This window comes from Halichoeres trimaculatus, unplaced genomic scaffold, assembly GCF_033239565.1.
Source record: "Halichoeres trimaculatus isolate MK-OKI-2021-1 unplaced genomic scaffold, fHalTri1.1 fHalTri1_scaffold_2, whole genome shotgun sequence".
NCBI lineage: Eukaryota > Metazoa > Chordata > Actinopteri > Labriformes > Labridae > Halichoeres > Halichoeres trimaculatus.
The window spans coordinates 15,986,863-16,012,487 of record NW_027437180.1 but is presented as its reverse complement, the minus strand read 5'-3'; the positions used below and the strand labels follow the sequence as shown (position 1 = coordinate 16,012,487).

Here is a 25,625-nt window from a genome sequence, read left to right as displayed (position 1 = left end):
GAGCTGTCTCCACTGCTCCTGCCTGTGACTCAGACTCAACCACCTTATCAGGAGACATGGATTTGCAGGAGACATGGAGTTTCAGGAGACATGGAGATGCATTGAGCACCCTTTCTTATTGATTGTGAAAATAAGCTAAATGTAGATTGTTTATAATGATTGTTGTGATTTAGCTCAGTCAAGTTATCAATATATCAAATACACAGGTAGTACAGCAGCCTAATGATTATGTAGGCTGCATTAGAAAAGGGCCACCTCTCCGGGGACTCTTTACATGACAGCAGTTTTAGGATGAAACACAAAAGAATTGTTGCGTTTCAGTCTTGCGTTCACACAGAAACAGCGTTCAACCTAAAACGCAAACTTTTGAAAATGGCCTCCAGAGTGGGATTTTTCTAAAACGCTGCCAACACCGTTGCCGTGTAAACAGTGAGCCGGCGTTTTCAGAGGAAAAGCTGACATCACAAAATGTGCGAGCGCATTCAAAATTCCAACAGTACCATTTTTACATTCATCGTGGTCCACCATGTTGTGCTTGTGGTGCTGAGTCTGCTGACTGTCTTTCAATAAAATGTGCATCTGTTGCTCCACTGCTGCTCTCAGCGTTAACCAATACACCAGATGATCGCCCAACTCTACTTCAGTGGAGTTCTACCTAAAGCTGCTTCTGGACAAAACAGTTATAGCATCAACTACAGGCTTGGCATACTTACTACAGCATTTTCAGACCCTCTGTGCATAAATGCAGATATTTTTCACTGCGTTTTCACGTTTTCAGATGGAACAATGTGTAAATGGGGCCTTATACATGACTGAGCAGTTTGACAGTTCAGAAATAGGGAACTGTGTGTTCAGACCTGGAGTTTTTGCAATGGATGCTGTCAGAGAGAGGTCATAACATCCTGAGTAAAGATAAGGGACGGGTATCTTTCATTTGAAGCGATACTGTACCAATGCCCGGTTCCCTGCAATCGGTATACATACTCAACGGTAACAATTTTCTGTACTTTTGTGTGTTCATGTGGTAACCCCAACACAGTCGAGACAGATGTCTGTCTAACATGAGTCTGGTTCTGTCCGAGGTTTCTGCCTGTTAAGGGGAAGTTTTTTCTTGCCATTGTAACTTGCTAAATGCTGCAAAGTCCTGTACGCATGGTGGATTAAGATAAGATAAGACTCCTCATCTTGTCTTGATGTTGGGTTTCTGCTAATAAAATTTTATTAACATTTACGGGTCTAGACCTGTAAATGTTTTTGTAAAGTGTGTTGAAATAACATTTGTTATGATTTGGTGCTATATAAATAAAGATTGATTGATTGATTAAATATTAATTTGTTTCATCATAAAATATCACAGTTTTTCAATTTAACATTTATTTCTCAATATAAAATTTCAATACTGTGTTTAAGTCCAGCATTAAACTCCCCTTCTCCTCCACTCCCTCACAGTCACAATGATGTGAAAAGGTACCTAAACATAATTACGTTTTAGTTTTGAATAAAAACTATGAGAGCCATAACGTGATCATTTAAGATTTTTCATATATAGTTATACATTATTATTTTATAACATTTTGGTTACTGTGTTCAGTAATTCTTGCTGAGATTGTCAAAGAGAAAAAAAAAAACATTCAGCACAAAAAGTGTTGGTAATGAGGGGTACTTCCCCTTTAAGTTAATGATTGGCATCAAATCTGCAGGGAAGGGCAGATTGAGACAGGCCTGTCAGTGATGAGATCATACACTGTAAAAACATTAATGAATGTATTTACAGGAACTGGCTTGTTATTTTTTTAACAGATTTTTCCCATTTTCTTACGATAAAACCCCAAATGCTACTAGATTCACTGATATTTTCAGTAGTTTTACACTGTAAAAACAAAACTGTAAAACTACAGAAATTATCTGTAAAATGAAGTCCTGGGTGTTTTTTTTAATATTTTTTAAGTATTATGCCAATAATGACATACTATTTTTTTTTCTAATTTTTTAATTGACCCCCCCCCCCCTTTTAAAAATCATTTCTGCTCTCTTAAATCACAGTCAAGATGATGTAAAATAACAATAATTAACTTTAAATCATTTGTAGCGTGTTTTATAAGGGTTAATGTCCATACTAAGAACTTAATGTTTTTAACTGGAATTTGCAGGTAATTCTTACACAGCCGGTCCATGCCGTGTTGCACAGGCAGCCTGTTCCCCCACCTTAAAACCTTAATGTACAGCAGACTATGTACCCTTTTTACTCAGGATGCACTCAAAATGCCATGGCAACAAAATGTATTTTACTGTAAAATAATGATATTTTTTCAGCAGAACTCTTTCCCTTGTCACTATATATAAGATGTTTGATCGTAACAATTGAGGAAAAATCTGTTAGTTAATGGTACGTTTCTGCAAAACACTTAAAAGGTTTTAATTTGGCAGCCATAGCTGCAAGGTATTTATGTTTTTTTTTCCTTTTACATTTTTTATGACAGTATAATTGTCTGAAATGACATATTTAAATACGACATTTGCAGAATTTTATCTTTAGTTTTATGTACAGAGTTTGTTTTTGTACATTATAAATTTGTTATAGATCGTGGGAAAAATGGTATTGTAATAGGACATTGCTGTATATTGATTTGCCTGTATTCTAAAATAAAAATAATACCACAACATTACAGAGATTAACCTGAAAGAAATATGATTTGAATTATCTTTGAATTTATCTACTTTAAAATAATGTATTTAATTTTGACTGTTAAATTTAAGTTTTTTTTTTTTTTTTTTTTTTTTTTTTTTGAACTGTTCTTAATTGATAACGGGCTTAATAATAAAAAATGCTTTAACTAGAACAGTTGTAACCTACGAACACTGCCTCCTCCATTTATTCTAAATTTTCATCCCACGATGGACTGGCTCCTCCATTTACATACACAAATGTGTCTTCTATGGAAACACACCATTTTTTTTTTTTTTTTTTTACAGTTATTGTAACGTAGTCCCGTGTTACAGTGTTTGGCTGTAATTTGATGGTGTCTGTTTGGAAGCTTTTCTGCCAATGTCTTTTATTTTGTTATTTTTTCTGTTTTACCGTGTAACTAAAAGCAGCTTTAACAAATGTGTAATCAAACGTCAACATAAATTTAAGAGAGGGATTCACAGTTTGAAGGAGTGCGCCATAACGCACAGAGATGGAGGAAAAGAAAGAAAAGCTCCCGCTGGACATTTGTCCCCAGGTCACTGAGTTAGCAGCGGGGTGTGAATAACACTGAAGACTGCAGTGAGACAGTGCCTTGTAGAATCAGCTCCAGTCTTCAGGTATGGTGGCGTTCTCTCTGTGTGACAAACCATAAACTAACTGCAGAGTCGGAAACAAACGGGTTTAGATGTGTGTGGGAGTTCGTCTTTCTGTGAGCGCGTGCGCAACGCTGGAGAAAGTAAAGTCTGATTATCGGTCAGAGTTGTGAGGTGCTTGATTAAGTGGTAAATCAGAATAAAGTCAGCTCAGACTGACATCCGACAAATTGAACAAAGTCTTGGTCAAAGATTGTAAAATCTCTCCAAACTCTTGTTTTGTCTTAAAGCCTGGTGGAGCTGCTGAGACCGTAATTTGCTGTTTTTTCAAAACTCTTCTTCAATTGGAAATCGTGTCTCAGATTATTCTCCGTCCTGATTTACTCAGAATCACGACACAGAGACAATTCACTTCGTCAGGAAGCACAGGGAAATTTTGCGCACGGATGAGGCGGGAACAGCAAGCCTTTACACAAAGCCTGACCCCCACCCCCACCCCGCTCTGTTCGGACTCCGTTAGGACCCCTGCCCCAGCCAATCCTGCATGAGCTGCAGCACTGCTTTATCTGCATGGGGTAGTCTTTAAAGTAGCGCCCCCAGCTGCAGTGTGTTACAGTCCGTTCAAGCATCCAGGAAACATGCCTGATCAAGTGAAAGCGCCCAAGAAGGGCTCCAAGAAAGCCGTATCCAAGGCCACTAAGAGCGGCAAGAAGAGGAGGAGGACTAGGAAGGAGAGCTACGCCATCTACGTCTATAAGGTCTTGAAGCAGGTCCACCCTGACACCGGCATCTCGTCCAAAGCTATGGGCATCATGAACTCTTTTGTGAGCGACATCTTCGAGCGCATCGCCGGTGAGGCCTCTCGCCTGGCTCACTACAACAAGCGCTCCACCATCACCTCGAGGGAGATCCAGACCGCCGTCCGCCTGCTGCTGCCCGGTGAGCTGGCCAAGCACGCTGTGTCCGAGGGCACCAAGGCTGTGACTAAGTACACCAGCTCCAAGTAAACATCTATATCATCAAGACAAACCAACGGCTCTTTTAAGAGCCACCCACTCACATCTTAAGCGATTATATTCCTCCCACAGAATGAGTTATCTCTGATGCTGAATTGTTTCCTATGGTCATTTATTCCTTAGGTGGGTGGAGTAAAGTGGCCAATTACCCAAACTGTTAAACTGACATCAAAGCGATTATATCATGATGTTGTGTATTACTCACGTTTGCCATCAAACACAAAAGTTGTATGTAATGTGATGCGTTTTCAATATTAAACAATGAAATACACTTATTTGCTCTACAATTTTTTTTGAGTGTTATTAATTTGGAAGCAGTACATGATAACCTATAACAACGTATTATTTATGTGACTGACTATGTGTTTGGTTCAATTCCACAATGGAAGTAGTATGAAAAGTGTTGTGCAAGTGTTGTAATTATACCATAACAGTATTCATGTATCTTCTTCTGAACTCTTCTCAATTGATAACGGGCTTGACAATAAAAGTCGCTGAAACTAGAACGATTGTAACCTATGAACACTGTCTCCTCCATTTATCCTAAATTTTCATTCCACGACGGACTGTATGTAACTGGAGGAGCATTTACATACACAAATGTGTTTCCTATGGACACCAAATGAGTAGTATCCTGCGTCAAAGGACACGACATGGCAACCATGTTACATAGGAAAAGAACTCATTTAGTGTGACAGGTGTGTGGCTCTTAAAAGAGCCGTTTTGTTTCTAAATGGCCATTGCAATAACAGTTTACTTCTTCTTGGCTGCTGTTTTCTTAGCTTTGGGCTTGGCCACCTTCTTAGCGGGGACTTTCTTGGCTGCAGGGACCTTCTTCACAGCCTTCTTGGGGCTCTTGGCAGCCTTTGTCTTCTTGGGACTCTTTGCGGCCTTCTTGGGGCTCTTTGTTGCAGCTTTCTTGGCCGCTGCAGGTTTCTTTGCCTTCTTCGGAGTCGCTGCCTTCTTAGCTGCCTTGGGCTTCTTGGCCGCTGCTGCTTTCTTGGCTGCTGGCTTCTTGGCTTTAGGAGCGGCTTTCTTTACCGTCTTCTTAACCTTCTTCTCAGCCACCTTCTTGTTCATCTTGAAGGATCCGGAGGCTCCGGTTCCCTTGGTCTGGACCAAAGTTCCCTTTGCCACAAGGCTCTTGACAGCGGTCTTGACGCGGGCCTTGTTCTTGTCCACATCGTATCCTCCGGCAGCCAGAGCCTTCTTGAGAGCAGCCAGCGACACGCCGCTGCGCTCCTTGGAAGCAGCCACGGCTTTAACGATGAGCTCGCCGACGCTGGGGCCACTCTTGACCGGCTTGCTACTCTTCTTCTTGGCCGCTTTAGCCGGGGCAGCGGCGGGAGCTGGAGCTACTTCTGCCATAGTTTTCTCGGTTCAGTAAACGCAACAGGAGACGCGAGGAGGATTCTCTGGGTTGAGTGATGATAAATCAAGTGCGGGAGGCTGTCCTTAAAGCACACATGAGAACCATAGAGACTCAATCACGCAGCAGCTCGTCCACTCAGTCAAAAAATTCTGACAACTTGTGTTTTCTCCTTCCCTAAAAATGCTCGCAACTAACTGTTCTTATAGAGATCGAGGCTGATTGTAAAAGGAGGAGATACTGGAGCTTTTCCTCTTCACAGTGAACTCATGTTTGTCTCTCAGGTTGTTGAGCTTTTGTTCAGGGAGACTCCAAACATCACACATTGATCATGGTGATAGCAGCTGCACATCGACTTGACCACGTGTTTTCTTCACTAAATTCATGTAAAACTAATCACAACACAAATACATCTTTTATTTATGTTAAATACAGGTTTATGTAGAGACACAAAAGCAGAAAAGTCATCTACAGGTCGTGGTTTATTAAGAATATCAGGTTTTTGAAGAAGCAGCAAACACAGAGATGTAGGCTGAGGACTATCCGGTTTCCCACTGTGACAGAGGGTGGCTCATGCGATGTCCAGTGTTAGAAATAATTGATTTTGTTATACAGTTCATACTATCCATATATCCATCCATATATATTTGTGTTTCGGTATTAATTGGACCTTTGTTAAGTCTACATCATGAACAAAATAAGAGAAACTTTAAATGTTTGTGTTAAAATCTGTTCTGCTCCTGAAATGAATCCACAATTTTAGTGCAGAAATGTGAAACTGTTTTGCTTTTATAACATTTGATAACAGTGGTATTAAATCGAAGTATTAGAATTGTAGGTTCTTATTTTATTCAATCTCTTTGACCACCCCTCCAAAAACAAACAAAAAAACCCAGCAGTAATCTCTCTTATAACTTTCATTTAGTGGTTCGCCAGTACCTGAAACAAATTAATGAAGTATGAGCAGCAACATCGTTCTATTTTAATTTTTACATCACAATTTGACACAACGGTTGTCTGTCTGCGTGTCAGCACTGCGATTCGCTGGTGACCAGTCCAGGGTGTACCCCGCCTTTCGCCCAATGACAGCTGTAAAAGGCTCCAACCACCTGCAGCCTGAACAGGATAAATGCTTAAGAAAATAAATGAATGGATTTTGTCTCTGTTCTTTCTGAAGAATTACATCACAGCCTTTTTGTTAACTATTAATATGTTGCCTCACAATCTTTTTTGTTTTGGTTTGTGACCACTGTTTTTGTCTCTTAAAACAAAACCCAGGGTCTGCCCAACAGCACACGTTCCTTGGGTTTAATGTTTTACTAAACTTCATAGCCTGTCGTGTGATTTTTGTCTCTAAAACCAGTCTATAGGGACTTCTGAAATTAAATATTGCAAATCTGAATGGTTAAAATAAGCCCCGACCTGTCCTAACAATAATGGAGCAAGTAGAGCTTGCAACTCCAAGTCTGCACCTCAGTGAATGTTTTTCATCTTATCATTAAAGGCATCAAGTCGTTGGTAAGTATTCAATGTCCTAACCACACATTCAAACATTCAGGGAATCTGCTCTCTGGATGGCAGTGGGTGGCCCTGAAAAAGGGCCTTTGGTTTTTAAAGCAGCATGGTGTCAATGCTTCAGCCTCCAAATAGGAGTGCGTCCCTGTCTCTTCAAAGCCACGTCCATGGCGGTCACAGTCTTCTCTTGACGTGTTCAGGGTTGGTGACGACATCACGGATCACTTTCTCCAGGAAGACTGGAGCACACAGCTCCTCATAGATCAGACCTGTGATACAATTGTTTTGGAAACAAGTCCTTTTCCTCCATTTTTTTAAAAATCAATTTTATTTTTATTTTGTTGTTAGTTTGTCATTGTCTTAACTGTTATGGTCAGAATCATCGTCTTCAACAATGAAATGGAAACATTCATCATTGTTTATTTCTCTCATTCATTTCTTTTTGGTGATCTTCTGATTAAAGAAGAAAATTGAAAGAGAAAAGTCAGAAAAAAAAATCAAAACAAAACAGAAAGCTTTACATTTACCCAGGAGTTCATAAAGTTTCATTAGTGAGCATGGGATTAGTAAAGAATAAAATTTATAATTTCCCTAAAATCTGATAAATAAATATTATCCAGCATCCTAAGACATCATGAACTACATTGTATTCATAAATGTAATACTTTAAAATGCGATATGCACTGATAAAAATGAAATAATGATTGATAAACTAACAATATTGCATTTTCCAGTAGAGTGATCCATGTGTTTCTAAACAACACAGAATAAACAGAGAGCAGATTTTCTTTCTTTCTGTCTATGAAAGTGTTAAACACAGAAAAAATACCATAGTTATTTATACTTTATACCTTCCAAACATGGTTCTAGCCAGTTTTGACCCATACCAAGAAATCGCACATGGTAATTGTTTGATTTTGCAGGTGCTGATCATTTGTGTATGTCAAGCCACTGTCAGACCTCTGGGTGATGTCTGTTCTCGTTCTGCATCGTGTATGATCACTCCAAGGATGTTTTACTGTCTCACTGCTGAAGGATTCCCCCTAGTCCCTTCAGAGACCAGCAGGTGTCAGTCTCTGTGGGGACAAGACAAAGTAGGGAAATGAAGACTACTCCTGTGATAGTGTTGAACTCTATCACCACTGTCACTTTACAAATTACGCACAAATGGTCTTTGCAGCACCAACATCAAAATTGATCAAATCTAACCCCTACAGTGTGTAAGGATGAAAATAAATCCTCTCCTTTCCTCTTTTATCTCTTCATTTCCTTGCTTCTCTCCATGCATCTCTGGTGGGAGGGACCAAGAAGCAAGTGGATGAAGCGAGGATGAAACGTTAGTTACGTATTGTAACTCCAGATTCTATGAGTATAGGCGCAGCCCTTTAAGGCTATCGCTAGTGGGTTCACCCTCGCGCGTCAGCGCAGCACTGAAAAAACTTAGTCCACGCCCACCCACGTGATGGGCCTCCCGCGCTACTTGCCTATAAATGGCCGCGGGTTCATACAATCTGCTCCCGATAACAGCCTTTTCTTCAGCTGATAAGGGGAACCAGTGAGGCCCATAGCTTAAAGGGCTGCGCCTATACTCATAGAATCTGGAGTTACAATACGTAACTAACGTTCTATTTCGTATAGGCTTCGCCCTTTAAGGCTATCGCTAGTGGGTTAAAGGCGAAGCAGGATGTAGTCAATGCCTCACTGGGTCCTCATCCGAAAAAACCCAGCATCAAAGCTTCCAATAAACTCAGGTCCGCACACAAGCTCGTTCACAGAATCCTGTATCATGTGAACGCCTGTGCCCTGTATGCGCAAAACGTGCGCAAAAACCACTTCCTGATGATGTGTTCCTTATCAGCCTCCAGATAATGAATATTCATGATCCATAAGAGCTGACTCTGCTGGTCTGTTGCTGAAAAGCAGAGAAGACGATCGTTACGCATTGTAACAGTCAAACAATGAGCAGAACAGACCCAATAACACATCTGTCTCAGCCTCCAGATAAGGAATACTCCTGATCCATGAAGCTGACTCTGCTGGTCTGTTGCTGAAAAGCAGAGAAGACGATCGTTACGCATTGTAACAGTCAAACAATGACCAGAACAGACCTAAAACACATCTGTCTGTTGCTGAAAAGCAGAGAAGACGATCGTTACGCATTGTAACAGTCAAACCATGAACAGAACAGACCCGATAACACGCCTGTCTCATCCAGAAAACAGAATGAATCCATTCATGTCACAACCATCACTCTGATAGGATCCCTAACAGAGTGGGACATAGAGAAGAGAGAGACATCTCTCAGATAAAACCGCACACATGAGCATGGGGAAGACCAAGATTCTGCAGCGCAGATATCTTCCACTGACATCCCACTGTGCAAAGCCACACAAGAGGAAATTCCTCTTGTAAAATGTGCCCTGATGTGCTCAGAAGGAACACAGCCAGCTGACACATAAGCCTGTGAAATAGCCTCACACAACCAATGTGACAGGCGCTGAGCAGAGAGAGGGCGCCCCTGCGAGTGCTCTCTATGATGCACAAATAAACGCTGAGAGTGACGCAGCGTGGCCGTGCGCTCCACGTAACAAGACAGAGCGCGCACAGGGCAAAGAAGGTGTGATGCAGCCTCCTCCTCGGAGTCATGCGGTGGGGAAAAATCCCTCCAACTTAATAACTCTTGATCTAAAAGAGCTATTAATGTTCTTAGGCAAGGATTCGGGCGTAAAACAGCCGAGCTGCAATCTCCCTGAATGCGAAGGCAAGATGGAGCAATTGAGAGGGCTGACAGATCACTCACTCTCTTAGCTGAAGTAAGAGCTAAAAGCAGAGCTGTTTTGAGTGATAAAAACTTTGGTGAAATTTGAGACAGGGGTTCAAACGGAGCCTTGCTCAACGCCCGTAAAACCAGAGATAAATCCCACTGAGGAGCAAAGGGGCGAGAAATCGGTCTGTCTCTCCTCACGCCTTTGAGGAAGCGTTTCATCAGTGGGTGACTAAACACAGTTCTGTCACCAAAACCTTCATGACAAGCTGAAAACGCAGCTGCATAAGTCTTAACCGTGCTAAAAGCCAAACCTCTGTCCATTAGGAGCTGGAGGAAAGACAGCACGCGAGGCAGAGGACAAGACACTGGATCCAAGCCTGACTCCATGCACCAGCGCTGAAAACCTGCCCATTTCCCCGAGTATGCTGCTCTCGTGGATGCAGCTCTTGCGCTCTGGATTGTGCGCACGACCTCGGGAGAGAGTCCGAGCCTCTCTAAGCGCTCCCTTTCAGCGGCCAGGCCCACAGACGCTGACCTATCACAGGGAAACTCCTGATCGTTCCCCCTGCTTGGGAGAGAGCATCCCCCGCCACGGAATCATCCATGGCAGTCCCACTAGCAGGCGCTGTAACCATGGAAACCATGACGCTACCGTGCGCTCCGGAGCTATGAGGACAGCTGACAGCTGCTCCTCCTGAATCCTCCCCAGAAACCGAGGAATCAGAGGGACGGGCAGGAAAGCATAGAGAAGCTTTTTGGGCCAGGGGTGGTGTGAGAACGCATCCACCCCCAGAGGAGGGTTGTCTCGTGCGCTCAGAGAAAACCACAGGGCACACTGAGTGTTTTCTCACGCCGCGAACACGTCCACCTCTGCCTGCCCGAACATTGACCAAATCTGAGACACCAGCTCGGGATGCAGGCTCCAGTCTCTCGCCTGAGGACCTCCCCTCGACATGATGTCCGCCCCCTGTTTAGCACACCGGGGATGTACACCGCTCTGATAGAGAGGAGATGACTGTGCGCCCAACATAACAGCTTTCTGGCTATGTCCAGCAGCTGCGCCGAGCGCACGCCGCCCTGACGGTTAATATAAGCCGCTGTTACTTGGTTGTCTGTGTGGATCAGAACATGCTGCTTCTGTAAAAAAGGAGTGAAATGCTGAACCACTTTCCACACTGTCAGAAGCTTCAACGCATTTATGTGGAGAGACATGTGAGCTGACCACTGTCCCCCCACAACCTGAGAGAGACACGTGCCCCCCCACCCCGAGAGAGAAGCATCCGTGAACACAGAAACGTGACATGATGCCTTCCCTAACGGTAACCCCGACTTCAGGACTCGGGTCGTTACAGTGATCCAAAACGGGAGACACTGAGGGGGAAACTAAAACCATGCGTCTCCGCTGACGCACCGGGTCGATGCGCAGACGGATGAACCATCTCTGCAGCCGTCTCATGTGAAGTAATCCCAACGGTACTACCACATGAGCCGCTGACATCATGCCGAGCAGCCGCATAATAAAAATGCTGTCACCACCCTGCTGGGGACAACTCGTCTGAGGAGGGCTGTCAGAGTCTGCGACCTCTCCTGAGATAGCCGCGCGCTCATTGTGGCTGAGTTCAGCTCCACTCCCAGATAAATTATCTGCTGAGACGGAAAAAGCGAGCTCTTTTCCAAATTGATAGCGAAGCAGCTTCAACAGGTGAAAAACCAGCACCTGAGTCTGAGCTGCCGCCTCCTCCCTGGATCGAGCCAGTAAAAACAGGTCGTCCAGGTAAAAGGGAACTCTCATCCCTCTCCTGTGTAGTGGCTGCAGAGCTGCCTCCACACACTTGGAGAACGTGCGGGGAGCGAGAGAATAACCGAAGGAGAGACGATTGTACTGGTATTGGACCTTTGAAAACGAGAAACGCAGGAATTTCCTGAGTTTCAGAATAATAAAGACGTGAAAGTATGCGCCCTTCAAGTCCATTGTTCTCCTGGACGCATTCCAGTACTAGTTCTATCGTCAGCGTGTGAAACGGACGCTGCATTATCACTGTGTTGAACAGTGACAGGTCCAGAATGGGTCTCATCCCTCCCGTTTTCTTGGGAACCAGGAAATAACGGGAGTAAAAACCCTGATTCTCCTCTCCCTGTGGGGCTCTGGAGATGACATTATTTTGGCAAACTCCTGCACCTCCTTCTGTAGAAACACACACTGATCCTGTGAGGACAGGTGTGTCTCCAGAATCCCGCTGAACGGTGGGGGAGACGAAGCAAACTGCAAAGTATTACCCCTGGCGATCAGCCCGTCCATCCACCTGTCCAGCGAACATACGCGCCTCCACTCTGAGCAGCGCTCTGAGAGCGGCGAGCATGTTGCTGTGGCGCCTCCTCCGAGAGAGAGGTGAGCCAGCTTAAAGCCCTCGCCGCCGCTGCCTGCGTCAGAGAAATCTGAGCTGCAGCACATGCGGGGCTCTGATTGAAAGGGCTGATCAGGCTCTTTTTCCACTGACTAAGAAGAGAGGGAAAAAGGCGAAGCCAACCTGTCCACACAGGAGAGAATCTCTGTCCGTGGGCTCATGAATATTCAAAATGGCATCAGCCAGGATCCCGCTGAACGGTGGAGGAGACGAAGCGAACTGCAGAGTATAACCCCTGGCGATCAGCCTGTCCATCTACCTGTCCAGCGAACATACCCGTCGCTACTCCGAGCAGCGCTCTGAGAGCGGCGAGCATGTTGCTGTGGCGCCTCCTCCGAGAGAGAGGTGAGCCAACTTAAGCCGCCGCTGCCTGCGCCAGAGAAATCTGAGCTGCAGCACATGGGGGGCTCTGATTGAAGGGCTGATAGGGCTCTTTTTCCACTGACTGAGAAGAGAGGGAAAAAGGCGAAGCCAACCTGTCCACATGGAGCAGAGAATCTCTGTCCGTGGGCTCATGAATATTTAAATTGGCATCAGCCGGAGCAAACAGGGAGCGCTCCGTGTGTGAAGGAGCGGTGTGCTGCTTCGATGACTCGCGGCCGTGCTGCTCGTTAACCGAAGAGTTAACGGCAGCAGGCTCGCTCTGTGTGGGGGCTGTGTGATCACCGTCCGCCGCCATGTCAGCGGGTCGGACTTGGAAGGGAAAAAGGAGAGGTCAACAGATGAGATCTGTGAGTGGCTCTTACAAGAGCTGTTGGTGTTGTTGGTGTCGCCACGCCAACTCCTTTCCCTTTTCCGCTGCACACAAACCCCGGAGGAGGTGGAGGAGGAGCTGGAGCAGGGGGGGGGCGAGAGACAGATGCCGCAGGACGCTGCGGTCGCCTCTGGGGCTGGTCCCGGTGGTCACACCGGCTCAGCCCGTGACCCGCTGGGCGCTGAAAGCCGGCCTCACGCCTCCAGATTCTCTCCTCTTCCTCTGCCGTCTTGTGCATGTGCTCCATGAGAGAGTGCAGCTGCTGGCCGCGTCCGCGGAGATGGGGCCATCCAGCAGCTCTTCTTGACTGGCTCTGGGATGAAAGAGAACAGACAGAGCCACATGTTGCGGTATATCTGGTGCTGCCAGGCCATGACGCGAGCTGTAACCACCGCAGAGCGGGATGATCGTGCTCGCTGCCTTGCTCAGCTCCTCTGCTCTTTCAACCAGCTTCTCAACTCCAAGACGGCCGCTTGGTCTGGATTCAATGGAGGACCGGCAGGAAGCCTTCTTCTGCGGGCTGTATGTTGTCGCCCTCTCGATGATGCCGGGAAGCTCCTGGACGAGTGCTCCGATGACCTGCAGAGAGGTGATCGACCACAGGGGGACCCCAGCTAAACCTGAGCGAGCCCCCACGTGCTCATCCTCGAAGTCGGTCTCCTCCAACTGGAGTGATACTGACAGTGCCTCCTCGGGGCCGACTTCATTCGAACCCGGTCCTGCGAGTAGGTTGAGGGCTTCCTCCAGACTGCAAGCGTCGATGACGGAGAAACATCCTCAGCAGCGTCGGTGAAAAAATCCACTCGACGCCGCTTCTCTGCTGGGGATAACAGTTTGCAGTACGGGGACTTCTCCTGCAGAGTTGGCACTTGTCCGGTGTCCTCCGGGTCGGGTCGGGTCAGGGCAGGACTCCGACGGTCTGCGACGGTCTCCGACGGTCTCCGACGGTCTACGGCGGTCTCCGTTGGTCTCCGTTGGTCTCTGACGGTTTCCCACGACGCTATACCTGCTGCTACTGTTGTTCTTCTAGTGCTACTTCATGACTGCTGAAGAAAAAGAGGGAGCAGATTGTATGAACCCGCGGCCATTTATAGGCAAGTAGCGCGGGAGGCCCATCACGTGGGTGGGCGTGGACTAAGTTTTTTCAGTGCTGCGCTGACGCGCGAGGGTGAACCCACTAGCGATAGCCTTAAAGGGCGAAGCCTATACGAAATAGAACCACGGAGCTTTGGGATTTACTCAGAAGTTCTCCAAAATTTCCTGGAAGAGCTGAAACTCAGCTGTGGGAAAACAAGTTTATCCAGATAATCTACAAAAGCTCAGAAAATATTGATAAAATATAATGGCAACCAAACCTTGCCTTTTCAAATGAACAATGAATAAATGAATAAATAAATTTAGATTAAGGATTGCATCTAATGTTTTTTTTTTTTTTTATTAACTGGTGATGGTTTGTTCAGTGCCCTACTAGTGCGGAAACTAAACCACATCAGTACATTTTGTTCTAAAAGAGATGACAATGTTCTCCCTAACAAATTTTTAGACTTTTAAACATGTTCTTTGAGATTTTCTGTGTGTGAACACCTGCGGTCGAACAAAACACCGAGTGTCCTACAAATGAAATGACTGATAAAATAGAAATCAATCCACCGCAAGTAAGGTCATAAACAACGACTGCTGTGACAATTCTGGTCCCAGATATGAAGTCTTAATCTCCGGCTCCGCAGATGGGTCAGTAGATGGCGTTACTCCGCGGGGGAGCTTTCAGTCGCCATCGAAACCAAGAAAGAAGAAAATATGCGCCCTGTCTTCTCTCAAGTTCTCAGCTAACATTTAATAATGAGAGATTTCTGTGGCGCATTCATTCGACTTGAAACCGAAACTACATCAACCATGAGCGGAAGAGGCAAGGGAGGAAAAGGACTCGGGAAAGGAGGCGCCAAGCGTCACCGTAAAGTCCTCCGTGATAACATCCAGGGCATCACCAAGCCCGCTATCCGCCGCCTGGCTCGCCGTGGCGGAGTCAAGCGTATCTCCGGTCTGATCTACGAGGAGACCCGCGGTGTGCTCAAGGTGTTCCTGGAGAACGTGATCCGTGACGCCGTCACCTACACCGAGCACGCCAAGAGAAAGACCGTGACCGCCATGGACGTGGTTTACGCTCTGAAGAGACAGGGACGCACTCTGTACGGTTTCGGAGGTTAAGTTATTCATCTGACTGCCTACGAGAAACAAAGGTCCTTTTAAGGACCACCCACTGTCCTCATGCGAAGAGCACATAATCCTTTAGCGAATGATATTATTATTATTAGGAACGTTATTGTCATTTAGCACTTACTTGCAACTCTGATTACACAGGGCAGACTGCTATCCGCAAGTTCACCCACTCAAAACCTGTGATGTACACTCTGTTAAGTGTGTGATAGGTAAGGTCAAGAATAAAAGAATAGAATTGAACTTTTTTTTAAAATTTGTCCTTGCAACAAAATTGCAAATATCACTCCAGGCCTCTCGTGATGGCCCGTCAGGCAAGGACATCTGGAAGTGATCTGCTGTAATAACCAAAGTATGAGATCCACTGTCACCAGCATTGATTCAGCATTTTATTCAGTCGCGTTACCCGGGAGTTGGTGTCTCATCAAAGAGGCGTTGGTTGGACTCTTTGGCAAAGCTGGTTACCATATTTTATTTAGTATTGATTACTATGGTTAAATGGTGATTAGTCGGATTATTATTAGTGTAGACAGCAACGCATTATTCAAAGTGAGGAATAAACTCGCTATAGATACGAGTGTGTGGCTCTTAACCCTTTGATGCACAACATGAGTCAAAAGTGACCTGGCTCAGTTTTTATTTTTGATATCTTTGCAGTAAATTAATTAATTCAGTATTCATGGAATTCCTCAATTAACTTGTTTTTGACCATCCTACACAATTATTTTATTTTTTACTTTTTTACTTTTCGAATAATAAAGCTTGTATCACTACCCTTTTAATGCACAACATGGGTCCAAAATGACCCATATTCATTTTCTATGTTATTTCATGTATGACTGAGTGTTTTTATGATCTAACTTTGAAATAAATTAATTTAATCATTTACTGTTCCAATTATGCAGTAAATATCTTGTTTTTGATTTGCACTGATCATTATTTCTATTTTCCTTACTTATGGTATGAGCAAGCACAGCTTTTGTACTTCTACCTCAAGTTTACACACATGGGTCAGAAACGACCCACATGCTTGCTATAGCATTTGGAGTGAAAAGACTTTTCACAGCTCTGCACAGTTCTCTTTGCCTATCTCTAAGTATTGTTTTTCAATTGTTCTAATGTTAACTCTGAAGATATTTGATGACAGTTGTGACTAGAGCCTGACCGATATGGGATTTGCGGGGCCAATGCCGATACCAATACTGGGGGAAAAGAAAAAAGCAGATATCCGATATATCAACCAATATCCGATATATTGACCGATATCCAATATATCGACCAATATGCAATAAATCCACCGATATCCGATATATCGGCTGATATATATAATAAATTTATTGATATACACAGGTTTTTTACCATTTATAAACACAAATCGTTATAATACCCAAATCATTCAAGACAGTAGCATTAAATTAAATACTAGGAACTAATTATATATACACTATTAAATTAAAACAAGGAACTAATTATAAAACTGTCAACATGAGAACTGTCATGTTAACCAATGATAAATAATAACAAGCTGTAAACACAATAATAAATAGAGAAGTCAAATTTTAAACACAGTAAGTAGAAAAAAAATAAAAATGTAAACACGATGAGCAACTAACACGACGTTAAAACGCCGTATTTTAGTCTTACATTAGATAATGGTGGACACGTGAAATAACAATACCATTTATCTCTGTTTATCTCTCAAAAAAGCAACTAACACAACATTAAAACGTCGTTCTATAGTCTAACATTACATAATGGTGGACAGAGGAGGTGGGCACTCGGGCAGTGTGCAGCCCAACACACAGAATCTCCACGGAGCAAAATTTTTTATAATCGGCTACATTTTGGCCGATGTTGATTATTTGGTGACAGGTATAATCGGTCCGATTAATCAGTTGGGCTCTAGTTGTGACTGTACATAATATTTGATTAGGCTTAGATTGCTTTGAGAGTGAGTACACTACATGTTGAAAAGTTATAAGTGGCTATTATTTGCTAGCTAGCTGTAGTGGTGCTTGCTAGTGTTGGTGGGGTACACTGTAGGACTTCTTTTATTTCTTTTTGTGGGGGGTTAGCTATTGAGCAACATTACCTCAGCAGATATTTGATGACAATAGTAAACTGTACATAGTATTTGATTCGGCTTAGATTACTTTGAGACTGAGTACATTACATGCTAAAAAGTTACAAGTGATTACTATTTGCTAGCTAGCTGTTGTGTTGGTTGCTAGTGGTGGTGGGAGACACTGTAGGACTTTTTTTTTTCTTTTTGTGGGGAGTTAGCTATTTAGCAAAGTAGTTAAATAGGTAGTTAATAAAGCTACTTAGCCAACAAAATAAATGTATGTGTATTGATGTACATCTGAAAATATTGTTAAACTCTTGATTTTCTTCCAGAATATGGCTGTTCACAGATTTACCACTGAGATGGTTATAGCAATGTTGCAGCAGGAACCAAATGAGGAAGAGGAGGCATTTTTTTCTGATTCAGAGTCTGAAATTTCAGATGATGATGACCAAGAATATCTGCCACAGGAACAAGCTGGATTGGTGTGTCTGGAAATCCAGCTTTCCTGCATGAGGACTCCTCCTCTTCCTCATTTGGTTCGTGCTGCAACATTGCTATAACCATCTCAGTGGTAAATTGTGTTCTGCTGATGTGCCACATTTCCCTGTTTAGAGTTATTATGTTATGTTGTTATACATGAATGCAGCCATGTTGTGTTATCTGAGGTGTATGTATGAGTGACAAAATTACAAATTAATATGCTGCAAATGTTAAACACGTCAATGTTTGGCCCCCAGGTGATTACTTGAAAGAAATTATTTTTAAAGTATTGCGTCATTTAATCACAGTTTGATGAATGGGTCGATTTTGACCCATGTGTGTAAACTTGATGTAGTTATATAAAAACAGTTTTTGTTCATAAAGACTAAAAGCAAGAATGGAATTAATGATTAGTCATAATCAAAAACAAGATATTTAAAGAATACTTGAAATATTCAATCATAAAATAAATTGATTTCCAAAGATATACCAAAGAAAAACTCATTCAGCATGAAATAACCTGGAAAATAAATGCAGGTCATTTTTGACCCATGTTGTGCATTAGAAGGGGTGTGCATATGTTGCGCATCAAAGAGTTAAAAGAGCCGTTGGTTTGTCCTGACTGCAGAGATGATTACTTGGAGCTGGTGTACTTGGTCACAGCCTTGGTGCCCTCGGACACGGCGTGCTTGGCCAGCTCACCGGGCAGCAGCAGGCGGACGGCGGTCTGAATCTCCCGCGAGGTGATGGTGGAGCGTTTGTTGTAGTGAGCCAGACGAGAGGCCTCACCGGCGATGCGCTCAAAAATGTCGCTGACGAACGAGTTCATGATGCCCATAGCTTTGGAGGAGATCCCGGTGTCAGGGTGGACCTGCTTCAGGACCTTGTAGACGTAGATGGCGTAGCTCTCCTTCCTGGTCCTCCTCTTCTTGCCGCTCTTGGTGGCCTTAAGCCGCGTTTACACCAAGCAGTCCGGGTCGGTTCAGTACGGTTTGGGATGGTTTGGTACGGTTGAGCCTCATCCTGTTTGCGTTTCCACCGCAAGCCGTACCCCCTTGTGGTAGGCGGCGCGTAAGCCAGATGCCGAAAGTTGCATGTTGAGTAATAGCGTGACGTCGTAGCCGTGCAACACAGTATGCCCTGCTTATAAATCCAACGAAGAAGACAATGCGACAAAATTAACAAAGAGCAGCGATGGAGGACATACAGCAGCTGTTTTTCTTCATGATTGGCATGTGTTTTTTTGTTACAAAGCGCAACGAAGCTTTGTTTCAGAGAAGGCTGCGTGCTGCGAGAAGAAACACACCCGAAAGAACAAGACGACTTTGGGCGATGGTGCTTCGTAGATCCGACGTAAAGGACAACAGCACATTAGCTCTACAGGAACGACGACGCAGAAGGGTAAGCTATACTTTAACTTTCTGGTGTAACAGTGTATTTCCTCTTCATTGTTTCTACAAGTGTTCTGCCTAAAGCGTTATGAAAACAACACAAAACAACTTATCGACGTTTTTGATCACTGTTATAACTAGCATTGCCGTTTTGGAGCGACACGTGCCCTTTACAGTATTGTTAACTCATAGGGGTCTCTTCTTTGTTGTGTTGTTGTTGTTAAACCTAAACAATATTGACTAGAAACTACCACTGAAAGGAACAAAGCGCAGCACAACTGCTGCCAAACTTGTATTTAATGTGATTCATGATAAGTACTAATGGTTTTTCTTTTTTAGATAGCTCAACTGCTGGGAAACTATCGTCAAAGACCAACATTTTGGGCATTCAACCGTGCCAGTGAGTGGTGGGATGTGATCGTCCCAGGATTCACACACACACACACAGTGGGTAGACAACTTCAGGATGTCTAAAGAAACATCTCTGTACCTGTGCAACAAGCTGCGTCCAGGGATGGAGAAGCAGGACACAAACTACAGAGTGTGTGTTCCCCTGAAGAAAAGGGTTGCCATTGCCCTGTGGAAGTTGGCCACCAACAGCGAGTACAGAAGTATTGGTCATCTTTTTGGTGTCAGCAAAACCACTGTGTGCCGGTGTGTGCAGGACTTTTGCAGGGCAGTGTGCACGTTGTTGGTTCCTGAACAGATTCGTTTTCCGGACCGGGTGAAGCTCAAAGAAATGGCTACCTACATTGAGTACAGATGGGGGCTTCCACAGTGTATTGGTGCCATTGATGGATCACACATTCCCATCATTGCCCCACAGGAGTACCACTGCGACTACTTCAACAGAAAAGGCTGGCATTCCATTATCCTTCAAGGACTTGTGGACGGAAAAGGTCTGTTTTGGAGTGTCAATGCAGGACTGCCTGGGAGCATGCATGACACTCGAGTGTTGAGACTTTCCTCGTTGTGGAAGTTAGTCGAGCATGGATTCCTGCATCCCACTTGCACAAGGAACATTGGTGGTGTGAGTACTGGGTATTACATACTGGGAGACTCTGCATACCCTTTACAGAACTGGCTTCTTAAGCCATTCACTGACAATGGACGGCTGACAGCAGAACAAACTGTGCTCAACAAGAAGATTTCCAGGGCACGAGTTGTGATACTAAACGCTTTTGGAAGACTGAAGGGAAGGTGGCGTTCTCTATTGAAACGAAATGATGGTGACATTGAACTGGTTAAATCAATGGTTGTAACTTGCTGTGCTTTGCACAATCTTTGTGAAACCCATGGTGAGGACTACCAAAGTGAGTGGGACATAACAGCTACAGCTGAGCCTGTGGTTTCACTGGCACATGGGGCAGAGGAAGAGGGCAGAGATGTACGCGATGGTTTGATGCGGTACTTGAACCAGTAGTGGTTTGCCTCTGATTGTGTACAATACCCGACCTGCTGAACAGACATGTTGTGTGAATGTGTTTTCGTATGGGGTGCCAGACTGAACCGATCCGCTCTCGGGAGGTGGAGCAACACACTGCAGATGGTTGATTGGTCAAAAGAATCGCCTGACAGCGGCTGCATTTCTCCTGGCGGCACAGACACTTCTCTGAAACAAAGCTTGATTGCACTTTGTAACAGAGAGTTTCATGAAAATCACAGAGAGGACGAAATGCTGCATGTCTTCCATCCAGGCTCTTTGTTTACTGTGTCGCGTTTTCTTCTTTGTTGGACTTATAGCGGGGTAAGCTGCTACGGTGTCGAGCTATTGTTTACCAGCTGCGGCGTCCAGCATCCAGCTTACACCCCGCCCACCACGAGGGCACAGTTTGCTGTGGAACCGAAAAGGGGATCAGGCTTAACTGTCCCAAATCGTCCCATACCGTACTGAACCGACCCGGACAGCTTGGTGGAAACGCAGCTTAAGACTGAGTCCTGAGCTAAAAATCCATCTGAGTGAAAAGCCTTCAGTCAGGTTAGTGAGCTTGAAAGAGATGTGAGGAACAGCTCCTCCAGCCACCACGGGGTTAGTCTATAGCTGTGTCCCAATTCAGGGGCTGCAGCCTACGGGGACTGGATTTGTAGACCAATTACGTCACAGTGGTGCGTCGGAGGCTGTCCCAATACAGAGGCTCCTCCAAATGCGCCCGACGAATCCGTCCTCCGTTTCGGGGGCCGCGAAGGACGGGTTCGGTGAATCCTTCATAGCCTCACATATCCCAAGATTTATTGCGCATGACCGCTGAAGATGACTCCAAAGATGACTCCAAAAGGAGTCCTGTTTTATCCAGTTGTGAAGGATATCTGGCAACAACTATGTGATTGTATTTCTAAAACATCAATGAATATTTTTTTTTTCTGTGTGAAAATGTGTTTGTGCTCCCATCAAGCAATATACTGAGGAAAAAAAGATCTTTATCAATCTTCATATCATTATATAAAAAAAATGTTCACAAATGTAAATTCTCTGGGGGAAAAAAACTTGCTTGTTTTTTTTTTGTTTGTTTTTATTTTTTATTTTTTTTGTTTTACCTGGAATAAAAAAAAACATTAAATCATTTCATCAGCTTTTATTATATACTTTTTTTATTTATCATCACCCCAGCACTTGATCAAATGTTGAAAATGTACATTGTTGCCTTACTCTCATGTAAATGGTGGTTCTGTACTCTATCAATAAAGATAACAATAATAATAATAATAATAATAATAATAATAATAATAATAATAATAATAATAATAAAACGCAAAGTAATAAAAAGATAGTAAAAATCATCCTGTTTTAAATGTGAGGTTTTGGTTTACATGTGTTTAAAAGTAATGTTAGCCTGACAGGTGAGGGCGGCGCTGTGTGACGTCGAGGGTGACAAATAGGAAATGCTTCATAGACCAGACCATCTCATTTCAGTTCGGACTACACAGGCTACAAAGGCTGGGTCCTCTGAAGGCTACAGCCTACGGAGGCTGTTGCCCCTGAATTGAGACACAGCTTATGTATCACAATCTTTATTTTGTCTCTGAGACGTAAAAAGTCACGTCGGTTTAAGAAACTAGTGATTCTTCTTCTGACGTAAATCGTTTGATGATGCGGGTTAAACTGATGCCACCACAGGGTAGTTGCATTGTGCTTAAAACAAGGAACATAACTGTGGAGCAGCTAAGAGTGTCGGTTCACAGGGAAAAACTGTAAGCCTCTGTTTATCATAAACACTGGGTCAATAAGTTTTTATTTCCCCAATCATCAGTATGAAGGACTAAATGTGCCAAAATGAAATATATAAAGACATCATTAATTGAAAGAAAAATTAATTAAATACATAATTGAGTAAATCAATAATTATGTCAATGATTATTAAATATTGAAAATAAATAAATAATTAAATAAATATATAATTATTTCTTTAATTAAATAAAAGTGTTGTGAAATACTTTTATAATTAATTAAATGCGTCATTAATCATTTAATGTTTATTTGCCTAATGTAAAAAACAAATTTAATTACTTAAGTATCAATTTGGTAAGCATTATTTTGTTGCTATATCTGCTGTGGTTTGCGAGCCTAGAAGCATTCCAATTTGTTGTTGTATCGGCCACAGCCTGTGTCAGCGCAGGCTCTCTCCGACGTGGCGGGGGTAGGAATCCTGACATGGGTATATACCTTGGCACGACACCGGCTCAACTGTTCATATGAAAAGCAGCACAGATCACGGCTCCTGAACAGACTCTCCCTGGAAGGGAGCTGTAGCTCAGCATGCCAAGGGGTATTGGAGACGGATGTCCAGTTTTGTGAAATAAACCTTTCCCGGTGCAGGTTTAAGTGTATTGACCTTTTGCTACAGTAATGTAGCTTAACCTGCTTCGATGCACAGAGAAAGCTTGTGTGATGATGATCCTGAAGTCATTCAGCTAACTGAGTTAGCCTGGAGGAACAGGGCTCTGGTCCACGTGTATTTGGCAGCCCAGTACAGGTAAGTTAGCAAACACTCTTGGGTCTAAAATATATGTTATTAACTCAGTGTAGAGCTCATGCAGACCCTCAGTGATAGCTGCTGTGTTAGTTTGTTTGACAGGGGACTGCTGAGTCTGGCAACCGTGACTCGACCATTATAAGTCCTACCCACTGAGATAGATTGGTGAGAGTGTCAGATAAAATTAATTCATGATGTGCGGTGTGAGGGGGGCCATGAATGAATTAAATAAATAAATAATTAACTAATTAATTAAATGAGTTATTCACAAAATAAATACTTAGGTTTATTAAATTTGTTTTATACATTGGGCAAATAAATGTTTTAAACAATTCATGACACATTTAATTAAGTATTGGAAGTATTTCTCAACACTTTTATTTAATTAAAGAAATAGTTATATATCTATTCAGTTATTTAATGATTTATTTCCAGTATTAAATATTGATTGACACAATTATTGGTTTATTTAACTATGTATTTAATTATCATTTGGATTAATGATGTACTTATATAAATCATTTTGGCACAATGAGTCCTCCATACATCAGTGTTAACAATACTTCATTGGTTTAAAGGAGTGTGACTTTGGGATTAAGGATGGTCTGAACAGCGCAAATTATCAATCGAGTAATACCTGATGTTTTAAAAATTAGCATGACTATTTTTTTCTGAGTCGATGAAACTTTACGAGGGGACTCAAGACCAAATTTGACGAGGACATCAGCTCTTTCGATCGGTGTGGTGGCTCTTAAAAGAGCCTTTGAGTTGTTGTTATCGAGCTGCAGACAGTTTAAGCTCTCTCTCCACGGATGCGGCGGGCCAGCTGGATGTCTTTGGGCATGATGGTGACTCTCTTGGCGTGGATGGCGCACAGGTTGGTGTCCTCGAACAGCCCCACCAGGTAAGCCTCGCTGGCCTCCTGCAGAGCCATGACAGCAGAGCTCTGGAAGCGCAGGTCGGTCTTGAAATCCTGAGCGATTTCTCGGACCAGGCGCTGGAAGGGCAGCTTGCGGATGAGCAGCTCGGTGGATTTCTGGTAGCGGCGGATCTCCCGGAGAGCCACGGTACCGGGCCTGTAACGGTGAGGCTTCTTGACGCCGCCGGTGGCAGGGGCGCTCTTCCGGGCAGCCTTGGTGGCCAGCTGCTTCCTGGGGGCTTTGCCTCCGGTGGATTTACGGGCGGTCTGCTTGGTTCTTGCCATGACGTCTTCTATCTCTAAGTTGGAGATAAATGTGGTGCAACTGCGAGACGCGCTGCTTTTAAAGCAGTGGAGCGGCTGTGAAACGGTGACGCTGTTTGAGAGCTCCGGCTGGGGATTGGTGAGAGGCCGCTTCTGGAGCTCAGCCCCGCAGCTCGAGGAGAGGAGGGGGACAGAGCCCTCGCATCAAGCTCTGCTGCTTATTGGAGAGCGTGGCGGAGCGGAGCTGAGCTCGGGCCGCCCTCTGCTGCTCTGCTTCAAGCCTCTCTACTGGTTGGTGCGCCGGGGAAAAGCGCGCGCTCTCAGCCTATATCAGGGGACTTTGAGCTGATGAAGACTTCATTACTCTCCGAGTCCTAACTGAAAAAAGACCAATCATGAGTGGAAGAGGCAAAACCGGCGGCAAAGCCAGAGCTAAGGCTAAGACCCGTTCATCCCGTGCCGGGCTCCAGTTCCCCGTGGGTCGTGTCCACAGGCTGCTGCGCAAAGGAAACTATGCCGAGCGTGTTGGAGCAGGAGCCCCCGTCTACCTGGCGGCTGTGCTTGAGTACCTGACCGCTGAGATCCTGGAGTTGGCCGGAAACGCCGCCCGTGACAACAAGAAGACCCGTATCATCCCCCGTCACCTGCAGCTGGCTGTCCGCAACGACGAGGAGCTGAACAAGCTGCTGGGCGGAGTGACCATCGCTCAGGGCGGTGTGCTGCCCAACATCCAGGCTGTCCTGCTGCCCAAGAAGACCGAGAAGCCCGCCAAGAAGTAAAGTTTTTTTGCCAGACTGCCAACAACCCAAAGGCTCTTTTAAGAGCCACCCACCTCCACCAAAGAGTTTCCCATGCAGAGCACCAGAGTACTGTACCTTTTGAAATCTGTACATTTTATGTTTCAATATTCTAAGTATTTTTTAAATATCTTGTTTTTAATTAGTGTAGGGCATTATTTCCATTTTTTTTTTTTTTTACCAATAAAATATTTTTTGTATGATCACATCCAGCTTACAAACATGGGCCATCCATCAAAGTGTGACTTTTACATGAAGTGCTCCAAACTAACAAAAAAAAATGCTTCAAACAATCATGCATTTAACTGCTTTTGAACTTTACTGTATCTGGAGTGTAACTGTTGTTACCAGGTGAATGTGACCAAATACAATGACAAACAACTGATCACATCAGTTGACCACAAACTACCATC

General features: G+C 44.1%; 6 protein-coding genes across 6 annotated transcripts; 3 read left to right on the top strand and 3 right to left on the bottom strand.

Annotated features, from left to right (window-relative positions):
- Positions 1-3,910: 3,910 nt before the first annotated feature.
- LOC141807981 (histone H2B 1/2-like) lies at positions 3,911-4,759 on the top strand. The gene has a single exon (XM_074694226.1). It carries the CDS (start codon positions 3,921-3,923, stop codon positions 4,287-4,289), a length of 369 nt encoding a protein of 122 aa, XP_074550327.1. The 5' UTR covers positions 3,911-3,920; the 3' UTR covers positions 4,290-4,759.
- A 198-nt stretch (positions 4,760-4,957) lies between these two features.
- LOC141807977 (histone H1-like) lies at positions 4,958-5,666 on the bottom strand. The gene has a single exon (XM_074694210.1). It carries the CDS (start codon positions 5,664-5,666, stop codon positions 5,052-5,054), a length of 615 nt encoding a protein of 204 aa, XP_074550311.1. The 3' UTR covers positions 4,958-5,051.
- A 9,335-nt stretch (positions 5,667-15,001) lies between these two features.
- LOC141786571 (histone H4) lies at positions 15,002-15,313 on the top strand. Its single transcript, XM_074665181.1, has one exon. It carries the CDS (start codon positions 15,002-15,004, stop codon positions 15,311-15,313), a length of 312 nt encoding a protein of 103 aa, XP_074521282.1.
- A 3,191-nt stretch (positions 15,314-18,504) lies between these two features.
- Positions 18,505-18,966, bottom strand: LOC141786560 (histone H2B 1/2-like). The gene is made up of 2 exons (XM_074665160.1): positions 18,922-18,966; positions 18,505-18,816 (listed from the first exon to the last, which is right to left on the bottom strand). Exons 1-2 carry the CDS (start codon positions 18,964-18,966, stop codon positions 18,505-18,507), a joined length of 357 nt encoding a protein of 118 aa, XP_074521261.1.
- Positions 18,967-24,025: 5,059 nt separating this feature from the next.
- On the bottom strand, positions 24,026-24,436 carry LOC141786492 (histone H3). The gene has a single exon (XM_074665113.1). The coding sequence runs from the start codon at positions 24,434-24,436 to the stop codon at positions 24,026-24,028; it is 411 nt and encodes a 136-aa protein (XP_074521214.1).
- Positions 24,437-24,800: 364 nt separating this feature from the next.
- On the top strand, positions 24,801-25,326 carry LOC141784530 (histone H2A-like). Its single transcript, XM_074662372.1, has one exon. It carries the CDS (start codon positions 24,811-24,813, stop codon positions 25,192-25,194), a length of 384 nt encoding a protein of 127 aa, XP_074518473.1. The 5' UTR covers positions 24,801-24,810; the 3' UTR covers positions 25,195-25,326.
- Positions 25,327-25,625: the final 299 nt, after the last annotated feature.